Source organism: Argentina anserina, chromosome 2, assembly GCF_933775445.1.
Source record: "Argentina anserina chromosome 2, drPotAnse1.1, whole genome shotgun sequence".
Taxonomy (NCBI): Eukaryota; Viridiplantae; Streptophyta; class Magnoliopsida; order Rosales; family Rosaceae; genus Argentina; species Argentina anserina.
The window spans coordinates 20,521,796-20,539,665 of record NC_065873.1 but is presented as its reverse complement, the minus strand read 5'-3'; the positions used below and the strand labels follow the sequence as shown (position 1 = coordinate 20,539,665).

At 38.3% G+C, this 17,870-nt stretch overlaps 2 protein-coding genes across 2 annotated transcripts; one reads left to right on the top strand and one right to left on the bottom strand.

The window, feature by feature from the left end:
* Positions 1–45: 45 nt before the first annotated feature.
* LOC126782731 (pentatricopeptide repeat-containing protein At4g02820, mitochondrial) lies at positions 46–2,027 on the bottom strand. The gene is made up of 2 exons (XM_050508039.1): positions 1,749–2,027; positions 46–1,492 (listed from the first exon to the last, which is right to left on the bottom strand). The coding sequence occupies exons 1-2, from the start codon at positions 2,025–2,027 to the stop codon at positions 206–208; spliced, it is 1,566 nt and encodes a 521-aa protein (XP_050363996.1). The 3' UTR covers positions 46–205.
* Positions 2,028–2,247: 220 nt separating this feature from the next.
* Positions 2,248–6,727, top strand: LOC126782730 (mitochondrial Rho GTPase 2-like). Its single transcript, XM_050508038.1, has 14 exons — positions 2,248–2,503; positions 2,583–2,721; positions 2,826–2,975; positions 3,058–3,234; positions 3,329–3,580; positions 3,711–3,779; positions 3,886–3,941; positions 4,468–4,549; positions 4,702–4,913; positions 5,217–5,286; positions 5,449–5,561; positions 5,822–5,975; positions 6,124–6,310; positions 6,421–6,727. The coding sequence occupies exons 1-14, from the start codon at positions 2,292–2,294 to the stop codon at positions 6,492–6,494; spliced, it is 1,947 nt and encodes a 648-aa protein (XP_050363995.1). The 5' UTR covers positions 2,248–2,291; the 3' UTR covers positions 6,495–6,727.
* Positions 6,728–17,870: the final 11,143 nt, after the last annotated feature.

Below are 17,870 nucleotides of genomic sequence, written 5' to 3'. Positions count from 1 at the left end.
CAAACTGGCAAATTGTACTTTGTTCTAAATAATCTTAAAGGATTTCATTTCACCTAGGTGACCCCGAAATTACCACACTTTTTTTTATCATGGTAAAGTAAACAAATTAACTGAAGAATAAGAACACAATACAAGCCAACAATCTAACCTTCAAGGCCACAACAAAGGCTACAAGACTAAGAACTTCAAAACTGATTCTGATCAACTATACGAAATTTTCTTCTGGTACTTTCGGTGGAGAGCATATGCTAGTATCCTCACTCCCACAGAGTTTGCTGATCCTCTTTAGAAGTGATCGAGTCTCTTTATTCAATTCAACATTGTCCTTCTTCATCCGTTCTTCAATCAGAAGTGGCATTTTACGAGCCTGTGCATAAGATCGTAGGAGTGAATTATAAGTCTCGGTACTCACATGGCCAGCATTCCGAAGGAAAGCCAATAGTTCCTCTGCCTCTTCAACATTGCTTTCCTCATTGAGCCTGCTAAATACTTCTGCAATCAATTTATGGTGGGGATCCCATTTTTTCACACTACCAACTGCTTTCTTAAAATATTCTAGCATTTTTTTCGTATGCTTTTGTTTCAAATAGCCCCAGGTAAGAAGCTCCCAAGTACTGTAACAGGGGGTGACTTTATTTTGCACCATGCGACTACAGAAGGTTTCAGCCACATCCATTTGGTCTTTGTTGATGTAAGCTGCAAGAATTATATTTGAGACCCTAGGATCATGAGTCCCAGTAACAGACTCCCACTCCGTATAAATTTTTTCAGCTTCTTCAATCTCCTTGAGTTTCATAAGTGAAGCTATCATACACGTATACTCCGCATCATTCATTTTGGGGAAACATGATTTTAGTTTCTTCCAGACTCTTTGAACACCAGCCTTGTCCCCAATATTTGCAAGCAGACTGATGAGAGATGAATATGCGACTCGATGCTTCCGAGATACCATTTTCTCCATCTCCTTCGAGGTAGCTGCTGCTTTTTCAACCTGCGAGCTTTTTATGTACAAGTTCGTTAGCGTGCTAAGAGTCACCCAGTCCGGACTTACCTTTGCCTTCTTCAGTTCAAGAAACACTCTTTCTGCACTCTCAACATCATTTTGCGAAGCACAAACCGTTAACCACAGATTGTAAGTGACAACATCCAGTTTAGTATGAACCTTCATCTCCCCAATCACTTCCGGAACCTTGTCTAATTTCCCATTGGAGACATACAACGACATCATGTGGTTATAAGGAAGGGAATTCCTCATAAAACCACACTCTTTCATCTTTTCAAACAGAGCTTCCGCTTTCTCAGACTCCTTATTCTGCACATATGTATGCAGAAGAGCCGAACAGGTGGTTCCGTCTCTCATCTGCTCAGGGAGATCCTCGAAAAACTTCTCGGCACTATTCATACCCCGAACCTTTGCAATCAAATCCAACTGAACAGCATAATCACCTGCCACTAGCTTCATATCTTCTTGTAATGTCATCCATTCGCATATCTACACAAACCATGTCACATCAAACCACATCCAATTCATTTCACCAACAAAATGACTAACATGATCAAGCCTATATCATGACATTCCACCTCTAATTTAATTCATATATAATAAAGTCAAACTTAGTCAAATCTTAAACCCTGAACCCCTAATTCCATCAATCTTAAAACCTCTCCCTACTAATCAAATTCTAACAAATTCAAAGTAGAGCTTAATATGAGCAAAAAATGCATACAAATTAGTGAGAAGAACTAACCTCAAGCGCGTGCTTATAACGCCGGAGCTTACGAAGCTCACGAACGATTCGATTAAGCTCATACTTGCGCACAGTGCCTTCTTCCTCTTTCCATTTCCTTATAGTAACCACGGCGCTGTGTCTCGCATACACCAACCTCAGAAGTCTCCTTCCCAACGTGTCTCTCCGCTCGCCCGCTTCTTTCTTCGCTCCGCCGCTCGCCGCCTTCACCACCGCCGAGAAATGGCGCACGGCGGCGATCGAGCTCCGGAGGTTTCTGACCAACATACTAAACCTCATTACCCCCAAAACCACCCCCCCCCCCACTAGTAGTAGAAAATTTGGGCTCTCAATGGGCCGGGTCGGATTCATATTTTCCACGTGGCGCGGAGTCTCAGTGACAAAGCAGCTTTTTTCCGACGCAAAGACTAGTCCCCGCGTCAAAAACGGCAGCCGAATCTTCGTCGTTCAAATCTGATTCGCAAGATTAAAAGTCTAAAACCCTCTCTCTCTCTTCTCTCTCGATCAATCTTTTCTTTTCCTTTTTTTTTTGGGCAACCAAAAATGTCAGTACAACCTGCTATGTACACCGGACGGCGCACCGGCGTCCGGGTAGTCGTCGCCGGCGACCGCGGCACCGGAAAGTCGAGCTTGATCATCGCACTGGCCACCGATGGCTTCCGTGACGACCTTCCTCCGGTGATTCCCCCTGCTACTCTCCCCGCCGATTTCTTTCCCGATCGGATTCCCCTCACCGTCGTCGACACCTCATCCAGGTCAGTTTTAACTCCTTAGATTTCGATGTAAATGGAGCTCGGTTCGAATTTTGATTCTGATTTTGTGTGGATTTATTAGCATGGATAATACTAGCACTAATAAGCGAAGCGAAGAACTGCGGCGAGCTGATGTCGTCGTGCTGACGTACGCCTGCGATGATAGGATGACGCTGGAGCGTATCTCGAGTCACTGGCTCCCTGAGCTTCGTCGTTTGGAGGTTTTGCTTTGTGAATTGGCTGAATCGAAGTCTTGTTGCTTAAGCTGAGAGCTAATTGTGGTTAGATATTAATTTGTAGTTGATGTGATTCGAAATGGTTATAGGTGAATGTGCCTGTGGTTTTGGTTGGTTGCAAGCTGGATTTGCGGAGCGAGGAGGAGCCGATGAGCATGGAGCAGGTGATGGTACCAATTATGCAGACTCATAGGGAAATTGAGACCTGCATCGAGTGTTCTGCGGCTAGTTTGCTGCAGGTATAGTCACTTTTGGTTAGCTATATTCGGATTTCTGTGCAAGAGTTTGAAGATTGGGCTAATAATTTTCTAATGTGTTTAGATTGGGGAGGCATTCTATTATGCTCAAAAGGCGGTTCTTCATCCGACAATGCCTTTGTTTGATCAAGAAACGCAGTCTCTGCAACCCCGTTGTGTGAGTGCTTTGAGGAGGATATTTACTCTTTGCGATCATGACATGGATGGTGCCCTCAATGACGAAGAGCTGAATGGATTCCAGGTTTATTCTTCTCCCATTGTTGAGAGCGTTGTTTTTAAAAAAAAATTAATTCCGTGTTTGGAAATTTGATCATTTATGTAACTGTGGAAAACAGGTTATGTGTTTTAATGCTCCCCTACAACCTGAAGAGATCGTGGGAGTTCAAAGGGTTGTACATGAGAAATTGCCGGAAGGAGTCAACGAGAACGGTCTTACCCTTGATGGTTTCCTTTTTCTCCATGCCCTTTTCATTGAAAAAGGGCGTCTTGAGACGACTTGGGCGGTCATAAGAAAATTTGGATATGAAGATGATTTACAACTCAGGGAGGATATTGTCACACTCCCTTTTAAGGTGGCTCCAGATCAGGTATTGCTCTTTTTTTTTCTTTTTTTTTTTCTTTATTAATCCAGTGCAAGTACTTAATAATTAACTATTAACTTTGTTTTTGGCTGCCAGTTTTACTTTCTAATACTTACTATTAAATGTCATATATTAGAGTGTGGAGCTAACAAGTGAAGCTGTGGAATTCCTGAGGGGGATATTCAGGTTACATGACACTGATAATGTATGCGCTCTAATATCTGATCTCAACCATACTTTTATGCCTCTGCATGCAATTTATATTCTGTCTTTGTTTTATGGATCTAATGTATGTGCTGTGACAACACTAGGATGGAGCTATACGACCTAATGAGCTTGATATGCTATTTGCTACTGCTCCAGAAAGGTGAATTCATTTGTTGAAAATTTATTTATTTGTTTTTTGTGGTATACATTGTGTTGGATCGCATAGGTAGTTCTGTCGTCTTTCATACTCAATGAATGGTTACCAGCATATAATACCGTGGTAGAGGCTTTTACATGCATTTCTGGTTGATACAATAAGATTTTCATCTTCACAGACAGACAATATCTTGATTGTTCAAATCACATATAGTGCAGCATTATGAGCTGTAATGTGTAACATGGGAGCCAATCTAATCCAACCTAATGACTTACTTAATAAAATAAATGTCATCTTGATATGAAGTTTGAAGATGAGGAGTCTGTATAACCAGGAGATTTCACTGAGAACATTACACAGTTAACATTTACTGTCTGATATAGTAGAATATATTCAGAAGTTCTGATTTTGAGAGTGTCCTGTCTCCTGAGCTAGATGTTGAGTTTCCATATTTTTCACGAGGCATTCTGTCCATGATAACTCCTATTCGGAATATGGTTCTGAGCATTATGTTCACATGAATTTTCAGTCCTTGGAGTGAGCCTCCATATCAAGGTGCTGCAGAGAGGACAGCATTGGGTGATTTAACGCTCAATGGATTTTTATCCGAGGTGTGTATGATCATAACTTTCCAAAAGATTTTTTTTATAAAATCTTTTCATTGCTTCCATGTGGAGTAGTAGTTGCTTATTCAGTTCCAATATTCCACTGTATCTTTGGATTGTATGCCTCAAAACGTAACTATCGAAGACTGGTGATGCAGTGGGCCCTTATGACACTGATAGATCCAAGGAAAAGTATGGCTAATTTGATATACGTTGGATACCGTGGGGATCCTGCTTCTGCACTCCATCTTACTAGAAGGAGAAAAGTTGATCGTAAGAAGCAAAAGACTGAACGAAATGTTTTAAATTGCTTTGTTTTTGGTCCTACAAATGCAGGAAAGTCTGCTATAATCAATTCATTCATAGAAAGGTATTGCTCTCCCAAATTATTGTACACAATATTGCTCTCCCAAAGAAATATGTATCTGTTATATAATAATAAACTTTCATGTTTCTCACCCCTTTGTGGAACACAACTTTTTCAGTCGGGTATGAGCTCCCTTAACTCCCAATTAATTGGTATATAATACTGAACAATTGATATCTCTTCATCCTTAACTGCCATTTTTAAATTAAAAAAAAAAACATACCAGAGAAAAAAATATTTTTGATCAGTTAGTTTTTGTGAGTATTTTTACTGTCTTATTGTGTTGTGCCGCATTTACAACTGCAGGCCTTTCTCAAAGAGTGACACTACCACAACTGGTGAGCGTTGGGCAGTGAATGCTGTTGATGAAGTTGGGGTAAGTGTCATCAGTATGTACATATTAAATATTTCTGTAGAGAGGATAGCGAGTCACTTAAGTCTGGATGAAAATTTAATTTTAATGTTAGAATTAAATAAAGGCAAACGTGACTGTCTATGTGTTGACTGCTATCTTAATCATGTCTTTGTAAATTATAAGGGAAATAAGAAGACTCTCATATTGAGAGAGATACCAGAACACGACGTTAAGAAGCTTTTGTCCAAAAAGAACTCTTTAGCGGCCTGTGATGTAGCTGTCTTTGTCTATGACAGGTAGTTACATTTCTTCTATTTGATGAATGTCGGTTATGTTTTCGTTTAGTGAGGTCATTAATTCTAATTGTCAACCACTGGGCATGGTACACCTAAATTTGTAGAACTGAGAAAACGGGTATACTCTTGGTTTCCTTTGCTTTATATTAATAATTATCTATTTGGCTTGTTTGTTGAACTTAGATGTGCTTGAGGGATTCTAAATAGAGTTGATGTTAGATGATTTCATGTTATGACATTTTCTTTCTTTCACCTTCCAGTTCAGATGAACATTCATGGAAAAGATCAAAAGAACTCCTTTCAGAGGTTGCTAGGAAAGGAGATGAGAGTGAAGACTATCTTGTACCATGTCTTCTTATTGCTGCCAAGGATGATCTGGATCCATATCCAATGGCAGTGCGAGATTCTCTTGGGGTATATACATTTTAATGTTAATCTATCATTGATAGTTGCTTATATGTATCAATTAATCATCACATGTTCCACAAATTTGCATTTTTGCTTTTAAGTATTTATTTGAGAGGGTATTAGCTAATAATTTTCTTTTTCATTCTTTGTTCAGGTTAGTCAAGAATTAGGCATAGAGGCGCCTATCCGTGTGAGTATGAAGCAGAGCAATCTGAATAATGTATTTGGTAGAATTGTACATGCAGCTCTGCACCCTCATTTGAGCATTCCTGAGACTGAGACTAGGAAGAACCGCAAGAAGTACCGCCAGCTTTTCAGTCGATCTCTTACCTTTGTCTCAGGTATGTTGTACCCTCATCCTCATCAACACCAAGGCTAAGCACCACTTCGAAGTTGATATCTTACTATTTTATGTACATGCTCTTTAATATACATTTGCGATCAAATACAGTTGGGGCTGCTGCTGCAGTTATTGGACTTGCAGTCTACCGTAACTATGCAGCAAGGAAAAGTGCTTCCGCTTAGTTGCAAGACTTGATCTTCAACCAATTGTTGTTGCTGTCACCTGCAGTTCTTAAACTTAGCTTCCTATAACTTCTCCCCAAGGTCTTCTGATAGTTACAGTGGGTTTTTTCGGAACAAATGTATAGAAATGCCTACGATATTTTTTTCCTGGAGACCAGCACAATTTTGGTACAAACTACAATTTATTGTAATATTTTAAATAAGTTATTATTATTGTTTAATTTTGAAGATAATTAGAGTACTGTACTGACACTGGTTTGAGTGAGTTGGGTCTGATGCTCATAAGCTGGGCATTTATCTAGAATTATGTCCCACTGATTCTTTCATAATTGTAGTTTTGGCTATTAAAGGCTGTGTACTTGGTTCAATTTGTATTGGTATCTGACTAATGAGCACTATATTCTATCTTAGTTTTGGACTTAGGTTTATTCCCGCTCCACTGTTCTTGTTTATGTTCCTCAAGTGGAGAGACCACAAGCAACTACTCTGGCAAACTGAAGTGGGGGACTTCTTATCCCTGATGGATCTAGCCCGCCGTTTGGGAATAACTGTCTGCTTGTTGGTTGGTTTGAAAATCCCACTTGAGAAACACTAATCACTAAGCTAATCTTTAGCTGGAGGCAATACTTTTGAACGGACACGTGTGCTAAATTGGTATTCGGGTGTCGGCATTGGCATGAAGTGTCTCAGCAAATTTGTTGGGCATAGCTGTGTTGTAGTGATGCATTGTCTCTTGCGAGTTTTGTCTGCTCAATTTTGGCGTCCCTCGACTTGATGGACTTGCATATCTGTCATGTGGAATTCCAGCTCTGTTGGTGGCTATTTGACATTATGACTCATTACTAGATTTGATCACGGAAGGGCAACATAGACGTTTGATTTTGTCCTGGAAATCTGCCTCTGATTCACTTCTAGTATACACCCTTAAGTGTACGTCTATGCTCATGAGTGAGTAGTGTGTCTATGCTCTATAGTCTACACCCCGCATCTGTCTTGACGCATCACTTTTGAGCGTGGTCGTTTCAACTTGAACAGATTATTGAAAGCTAGCATGAAATCACAACCCGGCCAAAGAAATCTCATGTTAAACGATCATGAGACCCGACTCTATATTCCCCAAAAAAGTAAAATCAAAAGAGGGAAGCTGATTTGAAAGGCTGGGATTGAGGGAGATCGATTAGGATCAGCTTGGTCAAGATGGAGCTAAACAAGATCTTCTTTCACTGATTTTCTTCACTCCCAAGAAGCACCTCGCATGGTCAAGTCTCTATCCCTCTGTCTCCGTCTGACACGAAGGAGCAATTTTATTCCACACACAAAGATCTCCATCTCCAGTCGATCGTCTTTTATCGTATGACTTCATTTGTTTTCTTCATGCACTTGTAGGACTAGCTCTACATCTATCGACCTAGCTAAGATCTCCCTGTCTCCACATTATTGCATGGCTACTTTGAGAAAGAACAGAAAGAAAAGTATCTATTCACAGACTCGGGATTTTCCACTTTCTCTGGGCTCACGTTTTGAACACTAACTTCCTTCCACAACATGAAGAGACCTGTATACGTTGCATGAAGCCATGAACTGGGAAAAGTCCCGGATTTGAATCTGTACTGTGTATCCACTTAAGGTGAATTTAAATTATTAAATATTTACTTATTTTTATATATGTATTTAAATTATTTATATGATTAAAAATATATAATAATGTTCAATATTAAGTTTAAAGTCCATACAAAAATATTAAAACAAAGGTAAATTGTAAAACAAATACAATATTAAATCTTAAGTTCTTATTCTCTAAATCATTCTCTAACTCTTTTAGTATCAGACTCAAACTCAATATTTATTTCTTATTTCTCATATTCCGTGTTTAATTTTTTAATCATGAATTTTTTTATTTTATTGCGTTTTAATTATTTTTATTTTTATAAAATTCACCGATTTTGACCGTCATGACCACCACAAATCACCGAAAACTGTTTAGAACCGACTAGTTGGCCGCTAAATTCCTCGGAATCCACGTATAACCGAATATGCAAAAAAGTGGGTGACCCGCTTCCTAACACCTACGCCGCTTTTTGTTCTACACAGTAGTTGGTTAGGGTTTAGTGGGGGCGGCCAGCCACTCACAGACGGGCACATGGTGTGAGAAATGAATAATTGGATGGCGACAGAGAAATCTAATGATACCCAAGAGCAGAGAGAGTATAAGATATCCAGAATCTGAAATGCAAAATCGTGGGTCCTCCTCCTCATTGGATCCTCTGATCCGAATCATATTTTCCCCAACATCTAAACATTAACGTATACAAACCAGTTGCTCGATCGGCCATGAAACCCTCATGGATCGATATGGATGATCGACTTGAGATTTATACGTACAAGAAAGTTAGTTCTACATCTCAAAACTATATATACTACATCGATCGATCAAGGGTGATTTATTAACTAAGCATCAGCTGATTATAGCAGGTAATCTTTACCAGAGATGACATGTTCCTTTCCCTCGGAATAAATACTTCGAAGATAACAGAATTTTAATGATTCAATTGCCCTCATGGATCATATTTGCACAAATGAAACACGAACATAACATGTATTGTTTTTTTTTTGGTCGAATAACATGTATTGTTGAAGGGTTGAAAGTCGTTTGCTTTTTATGTACTTATGAAGTTTTGATAATTGGTAAAGGACATCGCTCCCTCTGGTGCCATTTCTCCTGTTTCTGTCCGTGGTTGTAGATTCCAATACGGCAATACCACATCGCTGATCTTGGTGACTGGCGTTAAAGATCGATGTCTATACAAACAACTGTTTACTGTTTTTTTATCACAACACCACTAACCAAAGAAAATATCAAATACGATCGATAAGCACCAAGGGACTATCTGGTGGCCTTGATTGGTTTGGTTCAAGACCACAATGCACCTTTCTCTCTATTATGTCTCTATTATTGGGGACCTAAGCTACACTGCCATATAAATGCATGGTTGGTGCTTAAATTTATCTGTTCCCATTTGAATATTCCATCTCCACTCTCCAAAAGAATTATTCCAAATTTGGCACCTTCGATCATATAAATCCAATATGGCATGGTAAACAAAATCACAATAAAACTACAGATAATTATTAAAGACTGCGTTTAGAAATGCTGACATGCATGCATTTATGCTCAATACCGTTCTAATGCGAAGTTAACATTTTAACAACCACGTACGTACGTACTCGTGTAGCTAATTATACAAACTAATTTTATTAAGATAAATAAGATTCTCCTCTAAAAATATATATATATAAGATTCTTAAGGGAAGTTGAATATTGTTGAAGCAAAAAAAATTCCTGCACCTTAAATATAAGATTCAGACCGGTGATTGCGATCATGCAAAGCACTCCATCTCCAGCCTATATGTAGACATGTATATGGCATACATGCACGCCGTATACGTTTAAAAGTTGCTAATCAATATGATGTGTGTATATATATATATATATATATAGTCTCCTTCTAGACCGAAGTCCCGCTTTGAAATTAAAGTGTGAAGTTCTTTATTTGACTAATTTTTCTGTCACTTTTTGACATCTCCACTATTCAATAGTTAGGTATATATGTATATATCATTCATACAAAATTTCACCCAATTTGGTAGTTATTAAGGTATCGAAACACTATTAAATTTATGAACTAACCGAATCTATTTAACCAGAACCGTTCTTGTAAATCACAATTGTAAAAGCTCAAACGGTCACCAAATTGAATGAAATTTTGTATAGATGATCTATACATACATATCTAACTTCTAAATTGTGGAGATGTGAAAAAGTGATCGAAAACTAATCAAATAAAGAATTCCGCACTTTAATTTTAAAGCGGGGCTCCGCTTTGGAAGCAGACTGTATATATATATGTGTGTGTGTGATATAATTATCTAGATCATCTTAATGCAATTGTTCATTCAATTTTTTATCACTATGATAGTTGCGGATGAGATTCAATCCTCTCATTCCAAACTTTTTCCATGAATTCGAAATTAAATAGAAATGGTTGAAAGCATGGTAATATTCACATATACCTAGCTGCATCACCTGCATGGCGGCTTTGAAACACTGGAATAGCTAAGTTGATGATCACGGATCGAAGAAAGAGCAAAGTGGATTAGGTTGGTGACATGGATGTCCAACGAGGAACGTATAAGTATATTGGGGCACATATGTGCGTGGACGAAAAAGATGTAAATTGGTAGTATTGGAGTACAAGTGGAGAACAATCGAGTTGAAGACGTACGTATTGGAAGGAGTGAGTGGAATACCACACATCTTCATAAATTTGATTGGATCAAATTACAGTTTTTTTTCTTTCTTCTTCCTATTCTTCTTCGATTCCCAGACTAATGACAAGGATGAGATCGATGACCAGTGGACTTGGGATCGACTCATGGCCACGTCACTAGCTAACATAAACCTCCGGCCTTAATACGCACGTAAACATGAATTTCTTTCGGTGCTGTGTTTTGTGGTGCCATATCGATCTCAGTTCTCAGGTACGTGCCAACGGCATGTCATCCACACAAGGGACAACGACAACTCAGAGCTTAGCTATATTTATACAAAATCTCTGGTTTATGGAGGCATGAAAGATATATACAATACAAACGATACAGCAAAGGTTTAAACTGTATTCAAAGCTAGAGCCAAAAATCAGAGAAAAGTGGGGACAAGTCAAACTCTAACACAGAGGGTTTTGTGGTTTATTTTGTGTCCAGGGTTGGGACTTGGGAGGACAGAGTCATGCTACTTGTTTAAATAATCATGCAATTTGAAAGCAACTTTTTGTTGGTTAATCACTTAATCTCACGCCATTGTTCGTAAAAACAGATCTATATATGCAGGTATTAATTCAGGTATTAATTCATATAATTGGTTCAAACTCTATGCATGTTTTGGTGTACCTTGTACGACGTACGTAAGAATTAACTCCACTCATTTCTTTGTTATTTGTTAGCTCCTTTGGGGTTTGTCTGTTGTGCAGCAGGGTATCCTATACACACACTTGTGTGTGGTGAAGGATGAGTTTGATAAAATACACAGTGGGTGTAGGAGGTTTCTGTGTGGATGAAAGTGCTGCTGCATCCCATGCAGCAGCGTATAGCAGAATTATCCGCTCCTTTGTGGTATACCGGAGTTTACGTCATGACCTTATTGGCCTACATGCAACGAATGAATTACTGCACAGCAAACGTAAGAAAATGGATCTATCGCACCGCATTCTGTGAAAAACCATAGATTAAAACATGGAATAATTTCGATCAAGATATTAGGGTCTCGACTCTCGACACAATTAGACACTTTGAAGGCGCACCCGCAGTCATGGCACTCAGTCGTTCCCTGGCTTCCCTCCTTCGACCTCAAGAGAATAATCTTGAAAAGACATTCGCTAACCTAGAGCACCATCCACCGAGAGATCTTTAAACTCAAGCATGTTGTGACTTGTGAGGGCACTATAAAATCCCGCATTAATATGTAAATTTAACATCATAACCTAGAATCCTTGGAAGTTACATATACTACATAGTTAATTTCCTGTTCTACGCATTCGAATTTCTCCAGCTATGTCGCGAGAAACAAGTTGGTCCGTAGATTGAGTCAGGAAATTAAAGTCCCGCACTTAAGTTATGGATTCGTCTATGGTGCAGCGCTGCATACCATACATACCGAATCAAACAGTGGATAGAGGGTGTCTTAAAATGCACGTGGAGTCCATGAGATGTATGAAAGGTGGATTAGAAGCGCTGCACGCATGCAGCGCTACACCATAGAATTTTCCCTAAGTTATCATAAAAAGAGAGAAACACCCCGGACTAAGGTACTACTGCCCCATTAGGGTGGACAGAAACTCAGCCAATAAGCTGTGGACAGAGGAGGGTACGTTGTGCAGTGCCGAACTTTTGCTTTTATTTCATTCATCATCATCATTTAGTCGATCATGTCATGGAGTTTCAGAAAGTACTAGCCAGGGAGTGAAGAGTACTAAAAGCTAATATAACTAGCGGCCGGAGAGAGCTCTGATAACATGTTTCCCCCTGGATATAAAGATTTCAGTGAAGGAAGACAGCCTCCATTATGGGATCGACGTGTCGAGTTTGTTGACTAAGACATATATAATAGTCTCCTCCATTATGGGTTGTAACTTAATTAGAAAATCAGGGTCTTTCAAAAAAAAAAAAACTTAGGAAAATCTGCGACAGAGGGTTAGCAAGAATGGCAAGGTACTAGCTTAGTGGAGTTTCCTCACAAGTTTGAGCTCCAATATTCACAAGTCTTTTATTAGTTGCTAGATTATTGACACTGGGGTCATGCGGAACTCATATGACACTGGTAAAACTGTAACTACCAGAGAGTCTTAGTCATCTTGAGGCTCGACTATCAGATGTCTGCGGCTCTCAAGCTGGGAAAGCTCGGGGTAGCGGAGTATTGACTACTCTCACATGGTAATGGTGTTGGATCGGACCTAAATGTTAATTGAGTACCTGAACACCACAGGTAGTTCATAATGTTTTATTAACTTATACATGGTTGGCCAGTGTAAAAGATCGACATGATTGAAATATATACTAGTTAATCTCAAATTATCTCCAACCGATCATTACAGTTAATTAACAGTTTTGATAACTAATGCGTATGTGAAAACAGAGAAAATATCTCCAACAAGTTGGCATGCACGTACGAGACCAACTAATATGGGCTCTATGATGCATGAAATTTAATTAGCACATTTAGAACATGCGTAATTTTATCAAATAAAAGCTAAACTAACCGCCACAACACGTGACACTGTCATGTGATATACCCAGCTAATTATATTACGTTATAATATAATTAATATGCACGCGGTGAAAATGACAAAAAAAAATACAAAAGTTTATTTACATATAAGAACCAATCAGAAACAATCACAGTAAAAAATAGATCAATAACATTAAGGAAATACGACACATGAGATATGTAGCGGGTATATATAATAATTTATCATAGGCAGTTGTGTTACGTACGTACTTGCATGCCAATACATAATCATCGACAGAGATAGGCGCTCACTAAATGGAAGAGATAGATCATGGCTCTGTCGACACAAAGCTAGAATCAAGCTCTTCACGATGATGCATACTCTCACCATGCCATATATGTGCTATTCTTAATATCTAGCTGCCTAATAGGATTAGATAGCCTCTAAAAAAATAAGACGATGTATATTATACACAAGGATATCGGATGGATCCATGTGTTATCGTCAAGTTATTGACAATTTTTTTTCCATATCCTAAACCACGATCATAATCCTACGCCATTATATGTATATCCGTATATGTTGACGTATGGATGTCCCAATCCCACCATATTGTGTATTACCTCATAAACTACATATATAACAGCTCTCCCATGCATGTTACCATAGGTTGATTGATCAATTTCTCACTTACAGTTACAGTGTTACACCCTCCTTCATACCTACTTACAACCTATATAGCCGCGTGGAGGGGTAACTCATCGATCACATTTCCAGTGTGCATGAACGTGCTTAGTGCATGTTTAACGTACTCTTTGTCAAATGACATACGAAGAGGGCAATGATGTTTCACTTAATAGTTGCCCAAACTTGTGGAGTAAATACGGAAGGTCACGAGAGTACGTGAAGAGAGCTAGATTGAGGAGCATAGATACAAGAAGTACAACTAATTAATAATTAATCTACGAGAAAAACTATATTATGCATTACCGCCATTACGTGCAAGCTGTAGATGTTAATATCCAATCGCACTCTCTTAAGAAGATCGACATGATTAATAATGCTTAGGGCAATATATGATCGATCATCGAGTGCGACTGCAGACTGGCTTACCTCTTTGTCCATGATGGAATCTAAAGGGTTAAAAAGAATACACATGGGATGACAACCACTGGTGAGGTGAGTCCATGTTACTCTTTAAGTCCTTTGCGCTCGAGGCCACGACCATGATAATTACTAGACATACTCGCTCCATAACTACTTCGCACTTCTTACATATTCCTCGCTTTCGAATGACCCCATTTTCCTAAGAATATAGTCAATATACCAACGACCAAGCCTTTATCGCCTTGCTAGGGATTCGAAACCCTACTGTACGGAAAGAACGATCATGGCTTCCTCTACGGATGGAAAAGCTTCCATCGTGTTCTCGACTAGCTAACTATTCTCTTTCCACGGCTTATCGTAGTTTGGAATTATTTGTATGCTTATCTAGTCCAGCCTTAAGAAGAATTTCGTCTTCGACTTTATGTTTGTAGAATAATGTTTCTGAAACTCAACAAGGAAACCAATTGCATAAAGAGGTTTAATCACAACTTGGTTAATTTGGAAGAAATTGCAATCATAAAAGGGTTTGCACTATATATATTGCACTATCATGAAATGGTCCAAAATGGTCCAAAATGCTAGCTATAAAAAGTGATAGAACCATTTGATTGGATACCAGTATTTGGGACCAGAAAATGCCTTAAATTGTGGTAGTTTGAGAGACTACGTCACGCACTCACCTTTGTGCACGTTTGGATATGTCAGTTTTAGCCGATGATTGGCGTAGTAGTACTTCTTCTCACATTTTTAGATGAAGTTTCGAGTTCGAATCTCTTTTTTAAATTTTTAAAAAGACGTCATTCTAATAATTTATCATGTACAAACGCATACATTTTCTCAGATTAAAGGTTTGTCGTGTGTGTTTTTTTAAGGGCAAACATCTGTTTAGTCCCTGTATTTTTTGTCGGTTATTTATTTAGTTCCTGAAGTTTCAATATCATTTATAGTCCTCGAACTTGCAACTTTTAATTTAGATAGTCCATTCTATCAATTCATCTGTTAAATGATGAGGTGGTCGTTAAATATCCTCCCAAAAAATGTGTATTTACCAAAATGTCTTTATATCAATGTTTTCTTTTTATTTTCTTTAGTATTTTCTTTTTTATTATTTTCAATATATTTTTAAGAGATATGAATGTCTTTACTTGACAAAGTCATTTCCATTATTTCTTTGTGCCTTCATATAAATTTAATATAAGGTGAAAATCATAAATTTTATTAGATAATTGAAGAAAATATTAGAAAAATATTCCTAGGGCAAACGTTTTCTAATATTTTCTTCAATTATCTAATAAATTTATGAGTTTCACCTTATGTTTCTTTGTGTCTTCACCCCCACCAGCAGCGGCACATGATAACTATTGAAGATATTAGATGTGTGTGTGAATTGAAGAATCAATTAGTCTACATCGGTGTGTTGCGTAATCCACATCTGTGTGCTACTTAATCTTGGAGTAATTATAGCATTCTCGTTTTGTGTATATATACCAGTATGTGTAGCTTTGCTTCATTCATGAAATATACAAAAGAGAAATACAATTGAGTTCAAACTCTAAACTTTCATCTTCTTGTTTCATCTCAAAATTCAACATGGTATCAAAGCAGGTTTCATGGCCTGTCTCTTTTACTATGCATCTTGAATCAGAGCAGGCTTCCTCATAAGACCTGTTTCTGAAATCATGCTTCCGCAAAACTTCATCTTCATCTTCTTTCTCCATTAATTCATAATGGCTGGAGGAAGTAACTTTATCTCCATCTATCTCACTCATTCTCAATAAGAAGTAGATCCAAATCGGAGTCATTATATGATTTCTTCTTCTTTCATTTTGAAGAGAAATCAAGTTCGAGGTCATACCTCAATCATTCCCGATGAGGAGTAAGCTCAAATATGAGATTACATTGTAATCTCGTCATTTCCGATTCGCTTGGGTCATTTTCCAAATTGTTTTTTTTCTCTTTGGTCAGCGAATGTATTTGATTATGACCCCTCTTAATTCCTTGTTAATGGGGCTCGGCTGATCAGTCCATATTTTCCATTCATGACCCTAGTGTTCTCCTTTGCGCTAACTCAGTTTGATCACCTTTTTAGTTCAAGTACAAGGTTGTTGTCTCTTTTGTCATTCCGATTTCTTCATCATTCATTAGGAGAAGAGATTGGTTAGGAGTAGATCCAAGTCGGTCTCATTATTTAATTTCTTATTCTATCATTGGGAGATAAATCTATTGGAGTTCTTCCATATAATACTCCTCATTTTATTTATTGTCATTTCATGATTTTCATCTCATTCCATTTTGGAGGAGAGATCAGTTTAGAGTTCATAACTCCTTATTTCATTTCTCTTTGACAAATTTATTATTTCTTCTTTCATTTTGAAGAGATTTATTGTCCATGGTCAAGATCCAATTTCTTCATCTTTCATTTGGATGAGAGATCTGTTTAGAGGTTTTGTTTTAACCTCATCATTTCTGATGTTGGATTATCGGAATTTTTTTTATATATGTTGGTTCCAATCAGATTTGTTCTCTTCGAGTAAGAAGGTCGGGGTCATATCCCGATTTGGCTTCATGGGGAGCAATTTTGAGCAATCAACTATTTGACCAAGCAATTACTCTGTTTTTCTGGATTGACCTTGCTGCACTAAAATAGAAATTGGGATTGACTCTGACCTTAGAATCCAGTTATGTAAAAAGGTACAAAAACTAGACACATAGACCTTTCCCGGCATATGTGGCTCATGGTCTCAGGTTATCAGAGCAGGAAATGGGAGCTATCCAAAGTGGACAGACAATGTTGCCACAATTTGTTTCACTTATTCCTATTCATCCTCTAATCCATAACTTCTTTAGCCATACTTAGAGATTGTTAGTCAAACTCAGCTGTCATTTTCCTTTCAGCTTTTGCTTGAGGGGAAGTATTGAAGATATTGGATGTGTGTGTGTGAATTGAATAATCAATTAGTCAACATCGGTGTGTTGTGTAGTCCACATCCGTGTGCTGCGTAGTCCACATTTGTGTGCTACTTAGTTTTAGAATAATTATAATATTCTCGTTATATATATATATAAATAGGTGTAACTTTGTTTCATTCATGAAATATACAAAAGAGAAAGAGAAATATGTGAAACTTTAAACTTTCATCTTCTTATTTCATCTCAAAATTCAACAGTCACCATGAATTGGAGCCAAGTGCGTGACTCGAGCTGCAAGGAACAAGTCAAGCCATGTCGGCGTAGCCACTGCTCGGTCAAGCCTGCATCAAATGCCTCCCTCGCGCCAAGTAAACGACACCAAAAAATCCCAGATCGAAAAGCTCAAGCTCTCCCAACACCTCCACAAAACGCTGCATCTGCGCCACATTCCTAGGGTTGCCACCCTCTTTTGCTTCCTGACACACGATCTCATTGAAGTTTCCAATTATGATCCAAGGAAGAGAGGAGACGCCATAAAGATCGCGCAGCAGATCCCATGACTTCCATCGCTCAGCCG

What these genes read in the sequence shown, in the direction of transcription:
- LOC126782731 (XM_050508039.1), bottom strand. Translation starts at nt 2,027, where the DNA reads ATGAGGTTTAGTATGTTGGTCAGAAACCTCCGGAGCTCGATCGCCGCC. An exon ending in GTTATAAGCACGCGCTTGAG is followed by an intron (nt 1,493 to 1,748) that starts GTTAGTTCTTCT and finishes TGGTTTGTGTAG; the next exon opens with ATATGCGAATGGATGACATT.
- LOC126782730 (XM_050508038.1), top strand. Translation starts at nt 2,292, where the DNA reads ATGTCAGTACAACCTGCTATGTACACCGGACGGCGCACCGGCGTCCGG. An exon ending in GGTTACATGACACTGATAAT is followed by an intron (nt 3,780 to 3,885) that starts GTATGCGCTCTA and finishes TGACAACACTAG; the next exon opens with GATGGAGCTATACGACCTAA. An exon ending in ATCAATTCATTCATAGAAAG is followed by an intron (nt 4,914 to 5,216) that starts GTATTGCTCTCC and finishes TTACAACTGCAG; the next exon opens with GCCTTTCTCAAAGAGTGACA.